Here is a 24,625-nt window from a genome sequence, read left to right on the forward strand (position 1 = left end):
AAAGAATGGACTCAAAGAAATGGTGGTGGGAAATTATGGGAATGTCAGACCTCTGTCAAGCAACTGACCTGTAAAGATAAGGCCCACCCAGTGCTGACCCCTAAGGGTAAGGTTCACAAAGTGCTGACCCCTAAGGGTAAGGCTCACACAGTGCTGACCCCTAAGGGTAAAGCTCTCACAGTGCTGACCCCTAAGGGTAAGGTTCACACAGTGCTGACCCCTAAGGGTAAGGCCCACACAGTTGAAACAGTTTTTTGTAATTATATTTACTTATAGGGGAGGGAGAGGGCATGCTAGTGTAAGTGTGTATGTGTGTGTGTGTGTGTGTATACACATACAACTCTCGGGAGTGAGTTCTCTTCTATATGAGTCCCAGAGACTGAATTCTTATTGTCAGGCTTGGTGGCAAATGCCTTTACCTTCTGAGTCCTCCAGTGGCCCAATAATTCATTCTTGACCTTCTGTTGGAGTAGTACCCTGGCTCCCTGGCTCAAGGTCCTCTCCCCATTTCATTGTTTCATTTGACTTTCCTTCTTCCAAGAGATTAGATATTCTGTTTACCCTGTCTCTTCTATTTTCAGAAGGACAAAAGTTAGTCTATCTACTGGAGGAACAGAAGTCCAGGTCATTCTTCCTGACATTGGGAATCTGAGGCCGTACTGTCTAAGAAACTGTCTCAAACACAAATCAGTAGGCGGAGCACTGGCTATCTGGGCCTTCTCTTCCTTTGCAGTCTTGAAGGAACTGACCAGCCAAGTTCTCTGGGCCAAGCAGCACTTGGCTCCAGGTCAGTCAGCAAAGCGTCTCATTAACATTTGGCCTCATCTGCAGCCTAGGCGCGTGGCAAGAGGCCTGGCCTTGGGGCACGGCCTTTCCCTTCCTCCCTCTTATTACTATAAACTTGGTTTTAACTTGGGTTCCATCAGAGAGTTTGGAAAAATCAAAAAATCCCTGGTGGTTACTTCTTGGGTCCTCTCTCTTAATGGCTCCTCTGACTCCTGGCTTTCCATTTGCCTTTCAAGATTACGCTTGAACCCCCGAGTTAAATCAGTCACTTGGGCTCCTTGTGACTATTTCTCTCTTGTCCTGAAATAACGTCGTGTTATGCTGGGTTTCCTTTCCTTTGGAGACACTCAGCAGTGTTCCTGGACACTCATCACTGTGCCTTGTCCCTGATTACTGCCTTTAGAAGATAGGAGAATTTCTTTTTCAGGCCACGATTACGCTATTCAGCACTCAAGGGCAATCATTAGCTGTAGAAGCCCACACAGTACTCATCTCGATGCTGGAAGATCTCCGCTATTTTATTGCTTTTAAATTCTTAATGGGGATCTCAGAGAGCTGGGAACTGGGGCTCGCAATGTGAGCCTCACCCTGACTCAGGGACTTGAATTTCCCTCTGCTTCCCAGGTACAGCAAGCAGACAAGGCAGCCAACAGCCAATCTCGGTGCCTGGTGTTCTTGGTGGAGAAGTCAAAAGGCTGGCCTCTTTTTAGTCTTCTTGATTTATAACCCAAGGCTTAGCATCCCCCCCCCCCAATATAGCAGGTGTCTTGTGGCAATGTCCTAACCTCCTGACAACGTATTATATATCATAGTGCCCACTTCTAGAACTGGAGAGAAGCTAGAAATTGCTTCCCGTGTGTGCCTGTGTTCCTAGGCTTCTAGCCAAACGGAGCCAAGGTGCTTCTGGACAAGGTGATATAAGCTCTTCCCATGGCTTGAAGAGATTTCTGACTTTGCTGACCATCCTGGATCTAAATATGGTCATTGGGATTAATGTGCTCCAGGGCGGGGAGTGGGGGGGTGGTCTCCCTGGGGTCACCAGAGTCGTTGGGTCATGAGACAGAATGAGTGAGAGCTTTGCCAACTGCTTGGGAGGGTGAATGAAGAGTGAGTGAGTGACGAAATGGAAGTGTCTGTCAGGACAGGGGTGAGGCCTGCAACCCAAAGGACGCTGTGCACGACTGCACACTGTACACACTACTTCCCGAGGCTCTAGAACAGCTCCCAGCTCCGTTCATACACCTGCATCCATTAAACGAGGAAGCTACAAACCGATCCACTAAAGAAAAAGTGCCCGGGAAAAGACCATAAAACCTCTACCTGGCTAAAAATGCCGGCCATCAACTCAAATTCCCTGGGTGTCCACTTTCTTCCTTTTTGATGGTACCGCTTTCCATTTCCAATTGAGAAATAATAGTGACTAATCTAGGAGCAGCCGTGCAAGTCAGGCAGATAAACATAACAAATTGGCGAGCCCGCAACTGATCGATCTTTCAATGAATTAGCTCACTTCCCAGCAACGAATTCAGTCCGAAACTGGTAGTAAAAAAATAAAGCAAAAACCATCACTCTAAACCTCCGACAGTCCTGGGTTTTTGTACCAGGCAAAGAGGAATCGCCAGTGGCCTGTTGCTTCTTTCTACCCTAATCAATGCAATTAATAATGATCCTCTTCCCTGCTCGGCTTGAACTTAAGGCAGGATCTTGCATTATTATTCAAGGCTCAACCTGCAAATGATGATCAATGTTCTTTTACCTCAGGGAAGAAAGTTCTCAGAGCGAAGTGTTTGTAGTCAAGGAAGGGTACGGTTCCAAAACTATCAACCACATCCAATTTATCCATCTGCAGCTCGGCAAACCCTGCAAGACAGAATCCCAAGAGCCACATTTTCACTCCACAAACACTGGATAAGATCCTCTGCTGTTTTGTCTAACACCGAGTATGACCTTGGTTTTCATTAAAGAAAAAAAAAACAATAGATAATTACTCGGCTGGCTGCAGAGAAGGGGCTGAAATAGGACACAAAGCCAGGCCCATACCCTGCTGTTCAGTTGTCCATTATACCAATAGTTTTCATTATGAGGCGCTCTCCACATAAGGGCAAGAATGAAGACAAAAGTGAAGCAGGCTTGTTTTTCTGAAAACAAAATCTCAGAGCTTACCATCACGTATCTCTTTCCGGAGCTCACTCTCCAGCAGTTCCAGCTGTTGGCTCTGCTTCCTACTCAGCTCCTTCGACTTGTGCCTGGTCACCACCACGGCCACTGAGGAGACAGAGACGCTGCGTCAGACGGGGAGAGCGACTCAGAAATGAAGATGAGGGAAAGAAAGAGGGAGAAAGATGGAGAGTAGGAAATAGCTGGCAAAAACTTATCTTAGGGCTGGGGGTCTGGCCTGGCATCAGAGCACTGGCCTGGCATGCCCCCAGCCCTTGTTCCTCCTCCCAATGCCACAAAAGCAAAAGGAAAAATAAGAGTTTGATTTTATTAAAGGGACATTTCCATAAGAGGTTACTCTAAAGAGGAAGGTGTTAAACATAACAGAAGAAAAAAAAAACCCACTCAGTCCTCTTAAAGTGAAAATGAAATCAAATAACCTTCGCTTGTAACCAAAGATCCCAGCTGACTGGAAAGTAATGAAACAAGCCGAGTTTCCTTCCAGCCACTGGCCATTTATATTGTTCCGTTCTTTTCTCAAAATCTCTACACATCTCTGGAGAAATAATGCAGCGCTGCAAATGCAGGACGGAACCACAGGTCCATCCTGGCTACGGGAGCCTAACTTGCATAGTTCAGAAAGGGTGGCATAAAGTCAGTCATCGGGAGCCCCCACAGCAGACTGACTGCCTTAGTCCCCGCCATGACTCTGAGTCGTGCAGTCTGGGAAGTCAACAGAATGAATCCTGGAGCTCAGGTTTATAGCCCACTCCATCATTTCATTTACTGCCTGTGTGACCCTGGGCAAATCCCTTAGCATCTCTGTGCTTGCCTGCCTTACCCACAAGAGCTGAGACGGAGATGAGATTACAAGCAGTAAATCAAGAAATCACATCGACCCGAAGAACTAACAGTTGGCAATTCTCTTGCGTTATCCCAGAAGGATCTCGTCTTTGAACAGATATTAGACAAATGGGATTGGGGAAATGGCTTGGTCAGTACAGTGTATGCCGTGCAAGTATGAAAACCCATGTAGAGCCAGAGACACCCACAGCAAGATGGGAGACAGGGACTGGAGACTTCCCAGAAGCCTCAAGGCCAGCCACCTTGCTGTATGCATGATAAACAAGAAACCCTGTTAGCATTACAAAGTTATCCTCCACCAGCAACGTGTGTGCTATGGTGTTTGGGCGTCCCTCCCTACACACACACATGCATACACACAAGTTGCCCTCTGCCAGCTACATGCATGCTATGGTATTTGGGCATACCCCCTACACACGAATAGATGTGTGCATGTGTACACGTAAGCACGCACACACAGAGAGTTGTCCTCTGCCAACATGTGTCCTATGGTATTTGAGCATCCCTCCCTACACAGAGAGAGAGAGAGAGAGACAGAGAGACAGAGAGACAGAGAGACAGAGAGACAGAGAGAGAGAGATTCTTTTTAAAGCAACTACATGAAGGAATGGCTACTAGCAAGTACAGACAATGTTTGCTCAACACAGCTACACAGAATTCTTTCCCAGACTTTGCCACCGCCTCAACAGTGCTTCCTATAATCAGGACTGTGCTTTTTCATAAAGCCCAAACTGGCCCAGCCAGAGAACCCCTTTTTCCAAGAATATCATTTGGGACCTTGACTCTCCAGGAAGCTACTTTGAACAACCCTGGCTCAGCATGCATCCACACAGCAGGGTGGGTTTCCTGGCTCTGTTGGTGGCAGGCTAGGCTAAGTGTGTTTAGGGTTTTCCCTAATGGCATGACATGACTGAAGGATTAGGGTAGGCTTACTGTAGCTGCTGGCGACACATCCTCCCTAGAATGAGTCAGAACGGGGGGTGGTTTTTTGAGAAGTTCTGCAAATTACCTAAAAGGTCAAAAATGACCTCTTAAAAGTCTGGGAAGAGACCAGATATTTCTAGAAGTCACAAAGTGGCCATAGCTATCTGGCGAGGCCTAGACAGCTGAGCATGTTTGACCGCAGCAGGAGCCCGGTGCAGAGCTCAGCTTCTACACAAGCGATCTTCATCATCGAAGCCTGCGTCAACCAGGACTTTATTAAAATGCCAAGCCAAATTTTAGATCGCAAATGCATGACAGAGGTAGACAACTTGGGGAAGAGTATTAAAAAAAATACCTGAAATAATCACCCACAAGGCAAAATAGGATATCTGAAAAGCAAATTCATTTCCCCAAACCAGTTAACCGCCCAAGTATATCTTCCCTCACAAGAGTGTGAGCTGCCCGAGGAAAGCACCCGCCCTTAATTTGTCTCATGATCCAGAGTCATCAACATCACATCCAGTGCTCAGAAAGAGCAAAGGAAAACAGTGGGAAGGAGGTCCAAGGTCCCTTGCCTCCAGGTCACTACAGAGTCAGGGAGGTCCAAGGAGATGCTGGCCCTTGCCTCCAGCCCCCTACAGGGTCAGAAAGACACCAGGTGTACTTAGAGGAAATGCTACATCGCTACACCATTTGAGAAAGAAGGGGAAGAAACAGAATGAAAAGGCCACACATGAAATGGCTGCAGGCACCAGCTGAAGAGCGATGGATAGAGACCCCACCAGGCAGCAGAGACTATGGTGGAAATCCAGGGAGCACGCACCTTCTTCAAGCAACAGCAGTGGCGAGGCTCTAACAACTGATGCTAGGTACAACTTGGATCTGATAGTTTAGACATCTCACAATCTCAACAACAATTTAAAATGTTTTAAATTTTGAAATGTCAACGTCTTCAGGTAAAAAAAAAAAAAAAAAAAAAAAAGAACCTCGCTGTAGGACCCAATAAAACACTGGCAGTCCGGATTAATCCAGTGGTAGTTGGTATGGCACCTCCGTATCCATAGGAAGAGCGGCATGTTGGAATGGGAAACACAGACATGCTTGCAAAAGCTGATTCCCCCAGGAAAAATGGGACATGGGGTGGATAGGAGGTGGTGCTTGGTGGGCTAAGGAGGCAGGATGAGATGACCAAATCCTGGGGGCCCCCATATGGACTTGTTTTTAAGATGGTCCCCAGAACTTTGGGGAACCATCTGGATATTCCTCAAACACATGGTACCATCTTGTAATCCGGCTCTTTGTTACTGACTCACCCTAAGAATGCACTAGGAAGGCCTCAACGTGCACCTTTTACCCTTCTCCCAAAGTATAAGTTGGGCTTTCACCCATTAATAGTTAAGGAAAACCAAAGATGCTCCTAAAAGCTGAAGATCTAGCTGCGCTGAGAAGCCTCAGGGAATAGGTTCTCGGACAGACTGAAACGGGGCACTTACCCACAATGACAATGGCCAGCAGGATGGGAAGCGCGATCAGAAAATACCACGTGGAAGGAACGGATTCCTGCTCCACATAGAGTTCCAGGTTTCCCAGCTTGACCTGATGGGGACAGATTGGCACCATGAGCCCCTGGGGAGGCACGCACCATAGGCAGGTGCACTGCCCTGCCCTGATAGACTTCCCCACAAGATACAGATGCTGTGGGGTGGTGGGGGTCTGTAGGCGTGCCAGACTGGGTCTATAGGTTTCCGGTGCTGGCCCTCTGTCCTGAGACTTGCCACCGCAAAGGTGGGCTAACACGCATGCAGAAGGGCCCTGGCCTTTCTCCACAGGGCCATTCCATTGCTCTCTCCCACCTGGGATTCCAGGCAGCAAGGTTTTGAATGCTGCGTTTTTGGTGAATATCGGTTTGGTAAGGATAACCAGCTGATCCCTGAGGGCCTTTTCCACTTTCTGCTTTTTGCGGGGTGAGGGGTCAGGGGGCTAAGAACTTGGAAATTACACTTGAAAAGGGAAAAACTCTACATCTGCATTTTTTCTTCATGGTTGCGCGTGCGCGCACGCGCACGCGCACACACACACAGACACACACACACAGACACACGAGCTGAGGCAGCCCCGTGGGACCCAGGCTGCCCTAAGGAATCTGGGCTGGTACCAGGTCTTGGTGGTCTAGCTTTTCTCTCCTTGTAGAGTCTTGTTAGTCTGTACCATGCCTCATTCTGTCATCTCTGAAATGGGATGCTGACAGGGCCTACAGGTGGGCTATGGTAAGGACCAAAGTCTCTGTCCTATAGGATGCCAGTTCACCCCATCCCTGTATTCATTACCTCTCCAGTAGATGCCCCGCATCAAACACCAAGCCCCCGGTCCTAGTAATCTCTGACCCTCCCTGTGAACTCTCTAGTCTCCTGGGACTGCTCCTCTCATTCCAGCCATGCTGACCCACTGGGTGCGGATGAGACCTAGCCGGCAGGTATCTGCCTCAGGACCCTGGGATCCTGTACTTCCCTCTGTCCGGTGTGTCCGTGCACAGCGGCTCCTTCTCTTCCTCCTCCCTGAGGCCCTCACTCTGACGTCACCTTTCAGGCACACATTCCCACAGTTAGATGGAAAGACAGCACTGGCTTGCCCAATTTCCCCCCACTGTCCTCCCTAAAGATTGCTTCTTCGCTGCCCTCCTCCACTGGGAAGCTCCGGAAGGCAGCTGTTTCTGTCTGCTTTCTGCTTTGCTGGGTTCGAATCCCAGTACAGGCACTTGGGGGCCGTGCTGCAAACTGAGGATGCAAATGCATGCCACACTCGATTAGCATGGAAGGCAGGGCCCTTGTGGGATCCTTGTTGCTAATTTTGTAATGAATACTACTCTCTTTTACCAAAATGATAAACGAAGGGAGGGTCAGGGAAGTCAAATCCCTTACCTAAGGCCACACAGCTGGGACGTGAGCTCATACTCATTTTTGCCTCCCACTATGGTAGGTTCTTTCTTATCTTTTAGCCAGTTTTTTTTTTTAAAATCACAAAGCAAAGTGTTGTTCTTTCTTTTTGTAATGCTGGAGATTAAGCCCGGAGCCTTGCGCACCACGGGCGAGCACTCTACCACTGAGCCAGAGCCCCTGTCTCACAGAATGTGTTTTACACGGACTGTGCAGAGCCTCTCCCATTGGAAAGAGTCAACAACACTGGGCATTTCCCTTCTCAGAGGGTCCTCAGTCACAGCTGGAAAAAGACGGCCAACACATAGGAAAGGGAGACCACAGCAGAGGGAGCCACTCGCAAACCACGGCTTTTTTAATGGCTGCTGACAGAAGTTAGTGCCACCCTGCCTGTGCCCACGAGGCTTCTGCTTTGGGTTTCTGCTAAGATGCGCTACCTCTGCATTTAGAGAAAGAACGACAGCCCAGGCATCGGTGGGTCTGGGGATGCTGCTCACAGATGCTATGGTCTAAAGGTCCAGCCAGCACAAAAACTCATTAGGATTATAGACAATGGTGTGTTCAAAGCTTTGGCATTCAAACAAGCACATGGATGGATCTGCCTGCTATTCTGGTAGGATTACGCTTGGACTTGCAGTATCAGCTTTATTTGTCTCCCATGTAAAGAGAAAAAAAATCTAAGGATCTATGATTCCATTCCAATCTGGGGGTTAGGAAAGGGAATTACCCAAGATGCAGGTAAAGACAACAGGTGGGACTTCCAGGTGACTTACGCGGACTTTCTTTGAGGAGGTGGCGATGCTGTTTGCATTCTTGATGCTTTTGATCTTGCACAGGATGGTTGTGAGATCCTGGTTTCTGGTAATATTTTCAAAACTGCAATTAAACTGTTTGTTTTCCCCATGGAAGAGAGTAATATCAATGTCATCCTTGGAAATGTTGAAATTGTCATTTTCTTTCTGCAAGGAACATGATGATGACAAGGGACTCAGAGCACATGTGGAAATGCACACACCTTTCCAGCCCACGACTGGGAATAGCACACACCGAAAAAAGAAAGAAACATACTTGAATTTTTACTTCCAACTCTGTGTCGATCTCAGACTCCACTCGGTACCCTGTAAATCTGGGATCCTCTAGGTATTGCAGGGTCCCACACTCCAAGTAGGTATCTTGGACTCTTAGCTTCACGGCAACATTTGTACGCCCCTTGGAGCTCTTTAAATTGGGGGCTAAAAACCTGCAGGAAGTTGCTGTGCAATATTCAGAGACCTAGAGAGAAGAACGAGCCTGTTAGGCACCAAAGGACCCGGGGATCCAAACTTGTGGTTTTCCCTCTATAAAACCAGGGTAGCAACACTGCTGCTCTCACAGGGTTAAACTAACCCTCAGTGAAATGGACTGAGATTAAAAACTCATTCAATTAAACGTGGGCTCCCATGAATGAGATTCTATCTGCAAGAGTCCTTAGGGTCTGACAGGCATGCACACAGGATGCTAGTGTATTCAACACATAGCGTCAGGTTTACTGGATTCAGGAAAGCAGTCAGGTGACATCATTGGGGAGTGGAGGCTTTGCAAAGAGAAGCAGGATGAACGGAAAAGGAAACACTTTGGGCTCAAAGCACAAAGGTGGCTGAGTCCTGGGAACGTGGGGTGGGAATTGAGAGCCAAGGCCAACTGCTAACTTGCTCGTACCTGGCTGAGTCACTGTGTGTCAAAGGAGCCTCCACAGAGTGTCAGCAAGAGGCCCCAAGCAGAGAAAGCTCTGGCAGAGGCTCCCTGTTAGCAGAAGTCCCTAACCACAAGGAGGAAGCAGCTTTTCAGGCATAACAGAAAATAGCAGAAAAGCCAAAGGGCAGTGGGTCCCTTAAGAAACGAAGAACACAGATATGGGAGCGGAAGTTGAAAGCCTGGCCCAATTTATGAACAGGTTTATTTACAAAGAAAATCCATAAATACATGGCCATTTTCAAGGGTACAGGCAGGGAAACCTTGCAGGAAATGTAAGGAGAGGTTGGCGGGTGTGTTGGGGGTGTGGTTCGGTGGCAGAGGGCTTCCCTAGTATGCTTGAGGCCCTGGGTTTGATCCTTAGCACTGTAAGATATAAAGGAAGGGAAGGAGGGCAGTTTGGAGAAGAGACTGACAGATGTGTCAGGTGGGAGAACCATTCCCTCTGTTTTTTCTAATCCTGGAGTTAAAGGCGAGTGGACAGAGGGCAGAGATGGCCACACCGGTGCAAGTACACCCTCCCTAACCACACTTTTCTAAATTCCAGACTTCTTCCCTGCCTTAGCCCTTCTCTGATAGGATGAAAGCCACTGGACAACAGCCCCCGCCTCCTCAGTAGGGGCCTCAACACCACCATGCTGGCTTTTTACCAACTTCCTAAAAGAAGGACCAGCAAGAGGGTCACCCTAGCTCCTTACTCCTAAGACCCCCCCACACCTGTTTTACCGAGACCAACGTCTATTTTTGAACAACTTCTCAGACACCTTCTCTGGTCATCCGATTTTCTTCGAGCCCTGGAGGTGAGACTGCCGGCAGATTTGAGGCATCCCTTCTTCACCCCCACGCTCTCTTCTACGCTGTTGTCCCCACTTCCTCTTCAGTAATAATGTCGAAATGACCTGCCTCCCCATCACCAGTCCAGAAGAGCCTCGCTGCAGACAGCAGTCCAATGGAGAGCTCCACAGGGGCCTGGGGATGTCTCAGTCACACTTGGACATGTCTCAGCCATGCCTGAGCATCATCTGCATATGAGCATCCTCTCTGGGTTGCTGCCTCTCTAAACTACCCTAAGCACCGCTGATAAAATGGTACCCATACTCATCACTTCTTGCCAAAGACCCTCAAGAGCTCCCCCATTGCCTACAGAGCCAGGGGATCATTTGCTGAATGAAGGGTGATGTTTTAGTATGATTCTCTCTCGCACGCCCCTGCGCGTTTCTCAGCAACCCGCGTCGCTAGCGCAGCCTCCAGGTTCCAACAAAGCAAATGCGTTGTTTCAGCCAAGGGTTGATGAGGAACCTGTCTTCTGTGCCTGCAGTCACCCCCATCCCTACCTCCTTGCCTGCATCCGCCCCTTCCCATCGTCCTCCATTTGCTGTCTCGACTCCATCCACTCATGCTTTCAGTAGGAAACACATTACACCTTCTGGGACTTTCTGGTCTGGAAGGAATCAGAGGACCTAGCGCTTACCATCGTCTGCCCTGCTCGTCCAGTTCCAGTGCAGGTCTGCCATCTTCTTTCAGGAAGGTGGAGCGGGGGGGCGGGAGCGGGGAAGTAGCTCATTTCCCCTTTGTTCTTGCAGCCAGCAAAATGTTTTGCTTACAGTAGGTACACAGTAAATGGGACATGCTTTGGGTAAGAGAACACGTCTCCATGTCTACTGGCTCAGGCTGTGCCTCAGATCAAGAGTCACTACACGAATGAATGTGGTCCCATCATGGGGAGCTGGCCAGAATCAGACACACTACACTGTGAGGCTGGGAACTGGCTAGGAAGTGTGTCAGAAAGTGGATGTGTGGAAGAGATGGCTGTAAGGAAGATGGATTGATATGCCTCCCGTTTCTAGGCCTGAACACATACTGGTTGCCAATGGGACAAAGTTTTTGGCACCTTCAGCTCTGCCATCCCTGAAAGGAAGCAGCCCAGAAAGGCCACTCCCTCATGTTAGAGAAAAGAAGGAAGGAAAGGGAAGAGAAATCAAGAAGCACCTACAAGTGACAGCATACCTAGAGGGGCCAAGGTGCAGCTGCGGTCCCTCACCCACTCCTCACAGCACACATGGCTTCAACCTATAGGCTCCTGGGAGACTCTCAAGGCTCTTCTCAGAGAACTGAGCCCCAATAGGGACCAGACATTCCGCACAGCCTGCCTCTACTTTGGGGACATGGGCGAGGGCAAAAGAAAGTGTCTACATGTGACCCCAGAGACAATGACAAGAGCATTTTTGTTACTTCAACAAGTCAGCGACCTCCACCTGTTGGGCCACCACCACCTACTCTTCACAGGCTCTGAACATCACACCTCAGCCATCCACAAGGACTTTCACACACATGCAAAAGCAGTATCTCATTAAATGGCGAATCTCACATAGGGGGAACGTAACCGGCCCTATCAGATGAAATTCGTTTCTGGTTCCTCCTGTGTGGCAACCCCAATTAACTCCAAGGATGAAGGCACAGACAGCGCATATCATAAAGGAGCAGAAGATTAGAATGCCAAAGTCGTAGAGATGAAATATATCCTCCCCCCCACGTACGCAGCTTAGTGACAGGAAAACAAAATTATGAGCGAAAATGATTCTTCCACTTACATTCATGTTTCCCTTCAGCTCGTGTGAGATGATCAGGTTGTCAATGACGTCGAAATTCCTGCCAATGATGGTTATATTTTGCCCACCGCTGCAAGAAGTGAAAAGACAATGGTAAGCCATGGGCAATTTATACTTACCAAAACTATCGAACGATTCACAATTCGTATTAAGCTTAGTGATATTTGGAAGACAATTAACTAATTTCAATTTCAATTGCAAGATAATTTTAGAAGTCTTTAAATGGTGCTGGGTACAGACTCATGGTTTTTAAGACACATACATATGAAAATGCAGGTCAGATCCTATTTTAATTCTGGGAAGATGCCCAAATTCTTTAATAGAATTTGAGCTTTTTTGTGCTATTTCGCCATAGATACCCAGATCATCTGCTGCACCTTGAGAGCATCTCAGGGGACAAAGTTTCACTTGACTACTGTCTAACCTGTCTGAAGATGACCCACTCTGATGCTTTTCACCATCAAACTTCCAACCTCCCAATTATATTTTATTTAGTGAGATGGGGAACAGGTTGGACAAGGTAAAATGGTAAGTGACATTAGACGTTTGCATTCTTGTTTAAGATACAAAGTTTCAGCGTAAGGGGAGGGTACATAAATGTTAGCAAAACCACACTGAGTGACTTCACCTATCCTCAAGGTGTTACCAGACACCGTCAAAGTGGTCACTGGGTGTGAAGTAAACAGTTGTCCGCAGCTCTGACCATCCTCAGAGGTCACCAGACAGGAACCTTGGTGAATCATGTCTAACACTAGTGGACTCCTAATGATATCCAGGAGATAGGCAGAATCAGGCCAATGCATGCAGGGCAGAGAGAGATCCTGAGCCCCCCAGACACAAGGGGGTAGGGCCCATATGGCCACCTGACGACCTGCCTTAGTCTCTAAAAAACCAACCCGAGAATAATCTACTGTTTTCAGACTGTGGCACCTACTTCTTGCTCAAAGTTCAAGAACAAGGAGCAGTTGAGACCCACGGGCTCAGCACAGCCATGATGACAGAACACAGTGACATGTGTGAAGGGAGCCAAACATTGTGGTGGAAACCACACATCCTGAACCCACTATCAGGGAGCTGGGTCTATTGTCTGAACTGTGTCCCTGCCTCAGTTCACCCTGCCTAAGAGACCACCACTGGTCTCTCTGGGTTTCTGTAAGATTTAACCAGGTCAGTAGATATACCATGGCTATGTGGTAAGTACCACATCCGGTCTACTTTTTGCACTTGGTCTCAGAGCAGAGGGATGGATGTGTGCACGAGTCTTGTTTTTTGAAATCTCAATCCTCCCTATACCGCGCCAAAGGACTGAAAGGTTTGCATGCAAACGCCCTGACCCCCAGGTTACTCAGGAGGAGGTATAGGTAGAGAGAAGATTTGGGGGGTGGGGAGGTCATGCTAAGGATTGAACTGGGGCCTCACATGTGCTAGGCAATATTTTACCACTAAACTACATCTCCTGACCCGAGATAAGGCCGTATGAGAGATAATGAAAGTTTGATGAGCTCACTGAGGGACCCTAATCTGATAGGACTCACAGTGTTCTGAAAAAACATTAGGGCACAGCCTTAGATGGAGGGACCGAGAGAGATGACTACCTGCAGACATAGCAGAGACATTGCCTCAGAAAGGGCTAGCCTTCCTCACATCTCAGAAGGGGCTAGCCTTCCTCACACTCAGCTCTATAACATAGAGGGAATTCTCTGTGCTGTTGAAGCTGCCCAGTCTGAGCTCTTTATTTTAGCTGTAAGGAACAGCAAACACAGTCACCTCCCACATTATTCTTAAATCAGAATATGAGGGGTTTTTTCCCCCTCTTTTCCCTTCTCATTTTTTTCCCTCAATGCTTTGTCAGCGTTTTCATCTTGAGAGTACTTAGAAAATTAACTTCACGTCGTGTGAGATGAAGAAAATCTCTTTGGGGTTATGCTCCAAAAATCTAAATGTGAATTTAAATTTGATGAGGGAGAGACCCCCCCCCATTAATATATTAGATTTATCTGAAAGAGTTTGTTTTGGAATTTCTGTCTCTCAAGAAGGATCTCTGGAATGTAGAGGCTGCTTGCAGGCCTCAATGTTTCTCTCAAAGTATTCAAAACCGTTGACTCCAAACGTTTGAAAAAGACAAGCTGTGAGGAGATGAGCCCTGTGTCACGAGCAGGAGAGGCACCTGGTACAGAAGGGCATAGTAGCCGTCTGGGCTAAGAACAGTCATGTGGTCAAAGAAAATGTCTTCGAGCTGTGAGTTTCTCGGTAACCACGGTGAAATAAAAACAGGCTGTGCTCACGGTGCTTAAGAGACATCATGACAACCAGTCTGTCAGGTGGCGAGCATTTTTCCGTGAGGGACCCCACAAGGGAGATTTAGGTGCAGCTACCATGGCTGGGTGGATTTGTGTATTGCCCACGATCTTACGCACATGCACAAGACCTTCCTCCTGAAGAAGAGAAGCCGTCTGTGGGTCCCGACAGTACCTGATCCAGGTGGTGGCAGGGACTATCAGGGAACAGTGCGGCAGAGCAATGTAGGACAAAGCCCCCGCCGAAGAGCAATTCCCGCCGTCGAACTGAATACAGACGTCTTTCATCTCTTTCCGGCTCGACGGTAGTGAGAATTTCATATGGGTGTCATTTAGCACGTGGCTAACCCGGATCCTAGAAAGGGGTCAGGACACAGACACTTAGCACATTGGCCGCTTAAGGTGACAACCTATGAACTTCACTTGAAGTTGGCCCTGAACTATCAGAACAGTTGCAAGCAGCCGCATAAAGCAAGGGCCACCTGTTGGGTATGGTGCTCTCAGGCTGGGCTCCTCCTTCTGCTATGCCTGTCTGCTTTTGATCTGCATTCCTTTCAGAAGTGGGAAATGAAGGAGAACTCTTACCTTTGCCCTCAGAAGTCTTAATGAACCAGGGCAAGGAGAGGCATTATACAAAGTTAAGAAATTATGGCTGACTTCAAGGAACAGCATGGTACTGCTCTTGTTGGAGATATACTGAAGGATCCATGAAGTGACATGGTGTCGGGATTTGCTTTTAAGATTTTCCAGCCACTATGCCCTCTGCCCCACCCCCATGAGAAAAAGATAAAACAATTGGAAGAACGTCCACCATTTTAAACTTTTTAAAGAGGCTTACTTATATGCATCTTTTGTATATGTGCTGATATTTCCATAATTAAAACCTTTTTCTTTTAAAGAAGTAGTTTCATGGGGCAGGACCCCAGGCAGACCTGACAGTTCTGCCCTTCAAAGAGCAGAGGGCCTGATTCAGGAACCCAAAGTCTCAGAATCAAAGGGCATGGGGCTGGCACCCCACAGGAGCTATTGGACCTGGGGCTGATGCCCCTTCAACAGTCAAACCATGATGTCCATGACGTCCCTCTGCTACCTGCAGTGTCCTTTGTGTCTCTGACTTTCTAAAGCACACGCTCAGGCTAAGTTGTGTCTGCCACCTGTTCGGCTTAATGGTGCTGTGGGAGAATCTGTTTTTACGACTGGAAGGATATTATGTGCATGATTATTAACTGTAATGCTATGATCACACCTTTGAAGAAAGCAAATGTGAAAGACAACGGAGTCCGTTTCTATGTACCTTGCCCCAGATGTATGAATTTTAAAGTTTACATTTATTTAAAGTAACACTTTAGGACGTTCATCCTCAAATCATTAAACACAAACCTGCTTATACGAGGGAGGGGGACTTGATTGGGGGAGTGGGAGGGAAATGGGAGGTGGTGGTGGGGAGGAGGCAGAAATCTTTAATAAGTAAATTAATTAATTTAAAAAAAACAAAAAAACCCAAAATGAAGTATACACCTAAATAACACTGAAGAACTTTTCTGAAAACATATAGATATAAATAAATACTTACACCCTTAAAAAAAATTTCAGAAGGCACAAGGTAGGGATATAGACCATTCAATAACTACAGTTATCTTTTTTCCCACCTTAAAATAGTCATTCACTTAAGAAGTCCGCATTAAAAGAGTTTGGGGTTATCACGGGCTCAGACATGAGATTAACTGGGTTATTACAGCAACCTTGTGAACTTGGGTTCTCCATGCAGATGTGGTTAGTGGAACGCTACACACAGAAAGGTCTCTTCGTCATTTAATTTAATAACTGTGGCATCTCAAGATGCATTCAGAATGGAAATGAGGGCATAAAGAGCCAGAAACAGGGTAATGCTCCAGAAACTACTTCTTTTGCAGCGAGGCTGATTGCCTTCATTGAGCGCACAGGTGTCTAACGTCACAGATTTTGCTGCACAAAATGAAAGATTTTTGCAATAAGGTATTTAGCCAGGATAAATGGCACACATCAGATACCTACATTGCATAGATACAGGCTTTAATGCGTGCTGATTCGCTCTGGTACAGAGGAAAGCCAACGATGGGCACCTTTCCCCATCAAGACCATGAGTATCCCAGATTTGCTGCAGGAATGGGAGGGGTCTGTGATGTGCAGCCAATGCATTTGAACAGAAAGTTCACTAAATAAGCGCACCGGATGGGAGTGCTGTACAAATCTGTTTGGGTAGTTAAAAACCAAAACATCACGCTTCAGCGGATTGTCTTAAATGCATTTCCATGACGAAAATATTATGGTTCATGTAGATTGCAACTTTTTTTTTAACTTTAAATTAGCCCAAACTTATAAAAGTTAATAAGCAGAAAACTAAAGCTATCTGTCACGGTGTTAGTGTTACATGATGCTAGTATTTCCCCCTGGGGAAGGTGTAATATTTCTCCTTAGGATGTTAATGAAAAACTGAATATTTTTTCATTGTTAGGATGAAAAGAAATCAGGTATCTTATCTTTAAGGGGCACATTCACCTGGTATTTATTTGGGGTATTTTTTTTAATACTAATATATGCCCCAGTAATTTAAATATTTGAAGTGAACACCAGGCCAGTCCAAAGAAGAAAGGTACAATGAACAACATTTCTACCTGCATCTTCTCCAGCTCCAGGTAGCACACTCAGAGAGTGGCTCCACACTCTTCACCAGTTTCCAAGACCCAAGCCTGTGTTTGTAAGTTAGCTCCTTTCAATATATAATTGACCTCGTTTTGTAAATCAATCAATGCCCCCACTGTCGACACCCTGAAGTTGCTGTGGGCTGAGATTTGGGAAGGAGAAGGGACAACAGGTCAGGGTCTCCCACCTGAACCTCAGAGGAATCCTTAAAGACATTTGACTTATTGTAAATATTCTCTATAAAATGCTTAAAACTATCGTCTGGCGTCGGAAAGCACCAAAGTCTACTGTCATTGCCTTGGCATGGGTTTTAACTTGACCGAAGATCCATTATTAGTGTTTCAACTCACACGTCCTTGTCACATGTACTGGTTCCTTTCAAGATCATGGTGATATTCGACGCTTGGGTGAAGTTTGCCCCAGTAACTATCACGTTACTTTTCCCTAAGGTCGATATTTTCTGTGGTTCAATGGCCTTAATGTAGAAGACCTATTGGAAACAAAAGATGAAAACAGCAAATCAAAACTACAAAATGGCACCATCCCACCTCACAAACAAACAAATAAATAAATAAAAATCTGTTGATGTGCTATGGTTCGAAGAGCTCACTAGGAAATTACATTTTGCAAACACACGCAGATAGTGTTTAATGAAATCAATGAATTCAAGGAAGAGGGCTGAAGATTCATGTCTCTCAACATGTGACAGCATGAGGTGAAACCAATCGCAGTTGATGCGCCCCAGGATTCTACCGGAGGAGTGAGCTGTCATGCCACGCATCACTTGAGTTGAGGAAGAGTTCCCTGTTCTACCCTGTCCTGAGACTCACAGTTTTTGAACAAAGTGCGGAGAAGGTAAAGGTGCCACCTCGATGGAGGTCAGCCAGCCCCGGACTCATCATTCGGATGATATAAATGTCGATCCAGATACATTTAATTCCCTAAAAAGGAGTTTCTATTTTCTGTTTGTTTCAAATAGACTGTTCCAATGTGGTGGTGGTGGTGGAGTCGTCTGTCTTAAGTGTGTCTTAAGTGGCTACCACCTGAGCCACTCAGTATTAAAAAGTTAGATGTCTGAACCATTGTGAACAACTATGTACTCTGTGACTGACAGTTACTACATTCTGCTGACCCACGCACTCTCTTGCTTTCTCCGCTCGATAACCAGGACTGAGGGCCACGGAGACACCCAATACTTAACTTCCCTCTCATCCAGGTCTGTGTCTCCTCACTTCTCCATTTGCAAGTTCTCATTAATTTCTCCTGCAAACCCCAAAGAAGGCAGGAATCATTTGCCCTTTTCCTTTCTAAACATTTATTCTAATTTCTATGTATGTATGATGGGGTACTTCTGAGGCCAGAAGGGCTTCTTGGGTTGCCTGGAGACAGTTACAGGTTGTTCTTAGACACCTCACACTGGGACGGGGAGCTGAACTCAAATCCTCTGCAAGAGCAAGACATACCCTTAACTACCAAGCCATCCCTTCCGGCCTCCATTTTCACTTTTCAAGACCAAACAATCCAGTCACCTCCTACAGCACGTGCTACCACCGTCTTTCCTTCTGGTCACTTGTTCTTTTACAGATCCTCTCCATTCTGAGATTCTGGCCAATACAAAGTATAGCGGACCTTAGCATGCCTAAATTTCATGGTCACGCTCTTCGTGTTTGAAGCTGGGAAGTCTGTCATGTCATACTGAGCTAGAGCGCAAATGCTGAGAACAGTCATTTGTAGCCTAAAGTCTATCAGGAAGACACTGAGTCATTGGTCCAGCATCTGTGATAGTTAGCACCTGTGTGATCCTTCTTCCTGTGTCCCCCCCACCCCCACCAGCAGTGGCTGACTGCTGTGGACTCTAACACCCCTTAGAACACCCCTGCTGGTTGGCTGCACTGAGGATCCCACTGAAACGAACATCAGCTTCCTCTGGTCCCTTGGCAAACACGGTTGCTATATGGCCCAACAGTCATCACTCATTATCGCTATGGATTGATTTGGCAGATTATGGTAAATTCATCATTAATGTCACCACAGTGATGATGGAACGTGACAGGGAATTGATTTCTGCGGCAGACTTTATTCTAATCACTTTTAAAAGGACTTTAGCCCTGTATTTATTGAGTCACCAAGAGCCCGAAAGGGTCACTCTAATTATTCTGTGATACTTGACTGTGTTTTATGGGGGGAAGTTATCCGCTAGAGTGGTCCTTGGGATGGGGGGATTAGCAACGACTTCAAGATAAATCCCTTACAAATGTCAAGTGTGTGTTGTATAAGAAGGCTTACGGTGTGGCTTTGTAGGCGACAGCCAAATGATCAAGTACTCACTAGAGACCTATAGGGTCCTAAGGGCGGGGCTAGAAGAGGACAGACTTGGAGTATGTGGGCGGGGGCTATATCAAGAGCTAGCAAACTATAGCCTAGGGTCTGTTGTTTTTGGATGCCCCATTGGCAGGTGGAGGGATGTCAAAAGGAGAATAGAATTTCAAACATACAAAAGCACATGAGGTTCCCATTTCATTGTCCAGAAGTATGTATGTGTGCCTTCTCCAGCTGCTTCTGCATAACTGAATAGCTACACCAGAGACTGTGCAGCCTGCACAGCCTGAAACACACACTGCCTGCTTCTTGGTAGAGCAGTGGTTCTCAGTCTGTCTGTCACAACCCCATTGGGGGTTGAAAGACTCAAAGGGGTTGCCTAAGACTATTTGCATTATGATTCATAACAGCAGCAAAATCACACCTATGAAGCAGCAATGGAAATAATTTTATGGTTGGGGGTCACCACAACATGAGGAACTGCATTAAAGGGTCACAGCCTTAAGGGAAGTTGAGAACCACTGCTGTAGAGACAATTTATACCCCCTGCTCTACAAGAGACCACTGTCTTCTTAGAGACGCAAGATACGTGTGTTTAATCTTTTTAAACTGTGCATGCAGGTGTATGTGTGTGAGTGTGTGTATGTATGTGTGTGTGTTACAGGTCGGAAAACTTCCTCCTTGAGTGCTGGTCCTCACTTTCCACCTTGATGCTCCTGCACACACTTCTAGGGCCTCCCCTGATTCTGCCTCCCATCTCACATTGGGAGTGCTGGGATTACAGGTCAGCGCTACATACTCAACTTTCCATGGGTTTAGGGGATATGAACTCAGGTCCTCGTGCTTACAGGTCCCTGTGCTTTGCCCATTGAGCTGTGCTCCCAGTTCATACCTTTCTTCCACTGTAAGCACTCCATGGACATCCAAGTCAACCCTTTTTCTCAGTGCCTCTTGCACGTATACTGCGACTGGCTGCTGGAGCGAAAATGGAAAACATGCTAGGCACATGCCACTTCTGTGTTCACAGTGGAAGAGAATGGGAGCCTCATAACTACAGAATATTTTTCTTTGAAACAAGACAATTGCATTCTGCTCTTTTCATGGCTCTAGAAACAGCTTCAGAGGATGAAGTCGTCTTAACTTCTTATTTCCTCTTGAGTAGATACAGCCTTCCTACAGCAGAAGGAGTTCATTTGAAAAACATTATTGTTTAGAGAAAGTTTCCATTGGTCATTTAGGACCGTGTCCAGGCCTGGCCTATCTTGTGGAAGCAGATGCTCACAGTTTGCTTCCAAAGAGGGTCAGATTAGCTCATTTGTTTGCCTGGAGAACTTTTCTTAATCTTAGTTAGAAAGCTAAAAAGCTACCAAGATGACCTCACCCATAGATAATGAAAAGACATACGAAAATGTTTTTCTTTTAAATTTAAAAAAAGAGCAGCTGTAAGCTATATTTCATGGCTGCAACATTTCACATAAATACTTTTTATATTTGTTGATAACTTTAAAAATACAATGAAGACAAAAGAGCAAAGGACAATCTTTCCCACCACGTGTTCACCCTCTGTACTTTAGATCTGATTTTGTACTCTAAAGGTAATCCACGACCTGGCATGATGCAGCCAGCTCTCAGACTCACGCAGAAGGGCTGGAAGGGTTGGTTGAAAACCATAATTGGGCTGGTTACAGCCAGGACTTCTCATAGCTCTACAGCAAGGCTCCTTCCTAGATCCAAAGTTTCATACACCAAATCAAGACCCTGCTGACTGGAACCACCCCAACCTACCACTCTTTACCAATTAACTTTAGAATGGTCCGCTTCCTGTTAGTTCCACTTTGCAAATGGGTTGTTTTTAAGGGATGGTAAATTTTAAATTATTTTGTTAAAAAAAAGCTCAGGTTTCTCATTGTTTTGCATCAAGAAAGCACATTGAAAACTACTTGATTAGGTGGTTTGTGGAATGACTGCTTATTTTTATCTTCCAACTAAGCCTTTGGAAAAGTGTTTAACCCGTCCTCAACAGTTCTCCTTTAAAGAGTTTGAGAGGATGAACTCTGGTGGCACAGGCGCCTTCTGTGAAGTCTGACACCAGCTCAGCTCAAATTACCATGACATTAGTGGAGAAGGTATCACCATGGGTGAAAGACTATCAGAAAGAGGTGCATTAGGAAGGTGCAGTTTATTAAGAACAAGCTGCACTCTATTAATCTGTTAGGGGAAGAAAATCTGAATATAGTGAAGCTCTCTGTAGGTCTGCACCTGAATCAACACTTGGTAAAACCTCCCTCAGATTTGCACTCATGAAATTCGTTCAAACAGGACCGGATAAAGAGTCACATGGATTCAAAATCAGCAGGAAACCTGAGTCAAAGGACATAAGAGGGATGAAAGGTAATACAACTAATTAAAAGAAAGTGTCCTGTTGGGCCCGATGGGTGAGTATTTGGTTTAGAATTATTTAACATCTTCATTAATGACTGAGAAGAGGAGAGATGTAATATATTAATAATATGCATAAAGTGAGCAGAGAGGGGACCAGCGGTGGAGATGGGAATGTGTGAAAGGGAATGAGACGTGGAAAGAAAGGAGCAGAATACAATTCCATCAAAGAATAATGGGAGAGTTCAATGAACAAGGCGATGTATTTGATGCTCAGCCCCCTGAGGAAATCCCCCTTCATAGATGGCACAGCACAGGCTCCAGGGAACTTGGGATGTAACTTCTAGTGGGTTCTGGGAACTGCCAAAGGCCAGCAAAGTCTCAGGACGTAGATGGAAAACTTCCAAAGAAGAGTAATGAGCCTATGTTCTGTGCCGTGAGATGAAGACTCGCTTCTGTGACCTGGGGACTAACTTGTGAGATGTGACTGACACAGCCCAGGGTGGAGCTGCCAAGGTCATTCCTGAATTACTGTTGGCCATTGAACCTCAATGTCACCACAAAGAACTGGCCTGGGTACCAGGGGCCAGAGAGGACAGTTTTCCTAACCCTGCTTCTAACACGCCCTCTGCCAAGACTGTTTGGACATGGATTTCTGTTGATCCACTCTCCTTGGGGTCCCCCGGCCCATCTGGGGCCTTGCCTGCTCTCCTTGTCTTGGGGAAGATGTCTGACCTTTCCTGGGGCTCGCTCTTTCTCTTAGACTTCACCTTCAGCTTCCCCTCTCCTCCTCCATCTTCCATAAGAATAAGCTCCCTTAGGCCTGGGCACAGATGGGACAGAGCGTTGACAGTCTAATCCCGAGAGAAGTCTGCATTATCTTGGAGAGAGGCTCTTAGCACCAACATTATGTGGTAAAAACTGCAAACTCTCGAATCAGATACCTGGGTTCAAATTTCTTGTCTATATTTTGATTTTGAGGCAAAATGCCTATGCCTGTAAAATGTGGTACTGTGAAGCTTAAATAAGCAAACACTGAATTTAGGACACAGCAAGGGCCGGATGAAGATTAGTTGTCACTGCTCTACTTAGTCCCCTCTGGCATTCCTTCTAGTTGCTTTTCCTGTTACGTATATTCAACTCTTTTATGACAAATAATCTCACTTCTGCACTCTGAAACATTCTAAGTTTGACAGTGCAAGTTCCTTGCAGGTCTGTCTTGGGCCTGCCCAACACACAATTGTTGCTCAACAAACACCCTCTGGATGGGATTAATGCAGACCAGTGTTAGGTCCATAGAAGCTACTAAAAAAAAAAGTCTATGTTAAATTTAATTTTCCTTCTGAAGTCAAGGTTCTGGAAAGAGTCCCTTTTGGTATTGCCTGTGAGAAATTAAAGCACACATTCAAAAGTCATGGAGGAAGAGTGGAGGATCAGCAGAAAAGGAAAGGAGGTAAATATAAAGTCCTGAAGAACAGGGGACAGATGAACGTGGCTGATTTATGTCTTATGATGACAAGCATGTACTGAGAAAAAATAAAGATGACCACAGAGGCAAGGCGCCACCTTTAATCCCAGCACTCTAGAAGCAGAGGCAGGAGAAGCTCTGTGAGTTTGAGGGCAGCCTACTCTATGCTGTTGCAGAATATTTGTTTAACTGTGTAAAGATGTGCTGCATTTGTTTAACTGTTGTATTTGTTTAACTAAGTAAATATGTGTAGCTGTTTTACTTTGCCTGCCTAAGGCACCTGATTGGTCTAATAAAAAGCTGAATGGCCAATAGTGAGGAAGGAGCTGTAGGCAGGACTTCCAGGCAGGGAGAGTAAGTAGGAAGAGGAATTTAGGTTGGGGCGTAGGGAAGAAGAAAGAAAAAGCCATGCCAGGACCAAACAGACAGACAGGAAGGAAGCAGGAAGGCAGGAAATACAGAGTGAAAGAAAGGTAAAAAGCCCTGAGGAAAAATGTAGATGAATAGAAACAGTAAATTAAGTTAAAAGAGTTATGGGACAAGCATAAGATAAGGTCAAGCATTCATAATGTTAAGTCTGTGTGTCTTTATTTGGGAGCTGGTTGAGGGCCCAAAGAAAATTCCAATTATACTACACAGTGAATTCCTAGTCTACACAGTGACAGTCAGAGCTATATAGTGAGAATCTGTCTGGGATTAAAAAAAAAAAATCAAAACAAACCCAAACCAACAACATCAACAACAAAACCCTAAAAGCCATGACCAAAAATCATCTATGTCACAACACAGATCATCACAGCCTTCCACACCTGCTCCCAACAGGTGAGGGTACCAGATAAAAGACAGGAAATGAAAGGAAAGGTGGCCACCCACTCGGGTGCCAGGACCAACAGTCTTTTGGTTTCAGGAGAAAGAAGTTAGGATTGGCTTGTATGGCAGATCGTCGTCCTCATTCTAGGCCAGATGAGGCTCCCAATTTGGCTCCTGCTTTTCCATGGTTCAGGCCTTGACAAATGATGGCTCCTGTTTCGGGGTCAGGGTACCCTGGATCTAGTTAAGCCTAGGATCATGAGAAGGTGAGGGCAACCATCCTGGGTTCGAACCAGGAATCCTCATCTATGAGCACCGCATTCTCGGATGATCAAATCCAGGCATTAAAATAGATGTAGTGATTGGTGCTCTATTGCCACCAAAGAAGACAAAGCCCCCAAAGGTCTGGGCCATACACCCCAACATATGCAGGCCCCAGCTCATTTTCCCCTGCATGCTATTATTTCTTCCCTGCTTCTTCTGTGCAGACAAACAATTACTGAGGAGTTCCTGGATCTTCTGGCCATGACCACACTTTCACTTAGGGTGGTTCCTTCATATAGACACTCACTCCTCTGTTGTAATTTGTCTAGATGTTTCTTGACCCTCTAAGGTGGCTGAAATGTCATTACTATCAATCAGCCCATCCATCCATCCATCCATCCA

The 24,625-nt window shown here is 46.2% G+C and overlaps 1 protein-coding gene across 1 annotated transcript in view; it reads right to left on the reverse strand.

The window, feature by feature from the left end:
- Plxnc1 (plexin C1) overlaps positions 1–24,625 on the reverse strand; it is a 152,812-nt gene that overhangs the window by 40,977 nt on the left and 87,210 nt on the right. The window contains exons 10-17 of the mRNA XM_057757721.1: positions 17,334–17,473; positions 14,477–14,656; positions 11,987–12,074; positions 8,733–8,936; positions 8,438–8,623; positions 6,225–6,327; positions 2,950–3,051; positions 2,543–2,646 (exon numbers count right to left, since the gene is read on the reverse strand). Coding sequence (XP_057613704.1) covers positions 2,543–2,646; positions 2,950–3,051; positions 6,225–6,327; positions 8,438–8,623; positions 8,733–8,936; positions 11,987–12,074; positions 14,477–14,656; positions 17,334–17,473 — 1,107 coding nt within the window. The remainder of the gene's footprint in view (positions 1–2,542; positions 2,647–2,949; positions 3,052–6,224; positions 6,328–8,437; positions 8,624–8,732; positions 8,937–11,986; positions 12,075–14,476; positions 14,657–17,333; positions 17,474–24,625) is intronic.

This window comes from Chionomys nivalis, chromosome 25 (genome assembly GCF_950005125.1).
Source record: "Chionomys nivalis chromosome 25, mChiNiv1.1, whole genome shotgun sequence".
In the NCBI taxonomy this organism is placed as follows: domain Eukaryota; kingdom Metazoa; phylum Chordata; class Mammalia; order Rodentia; family Cricetidae; genus Chionomys; species Chionomys nivalis.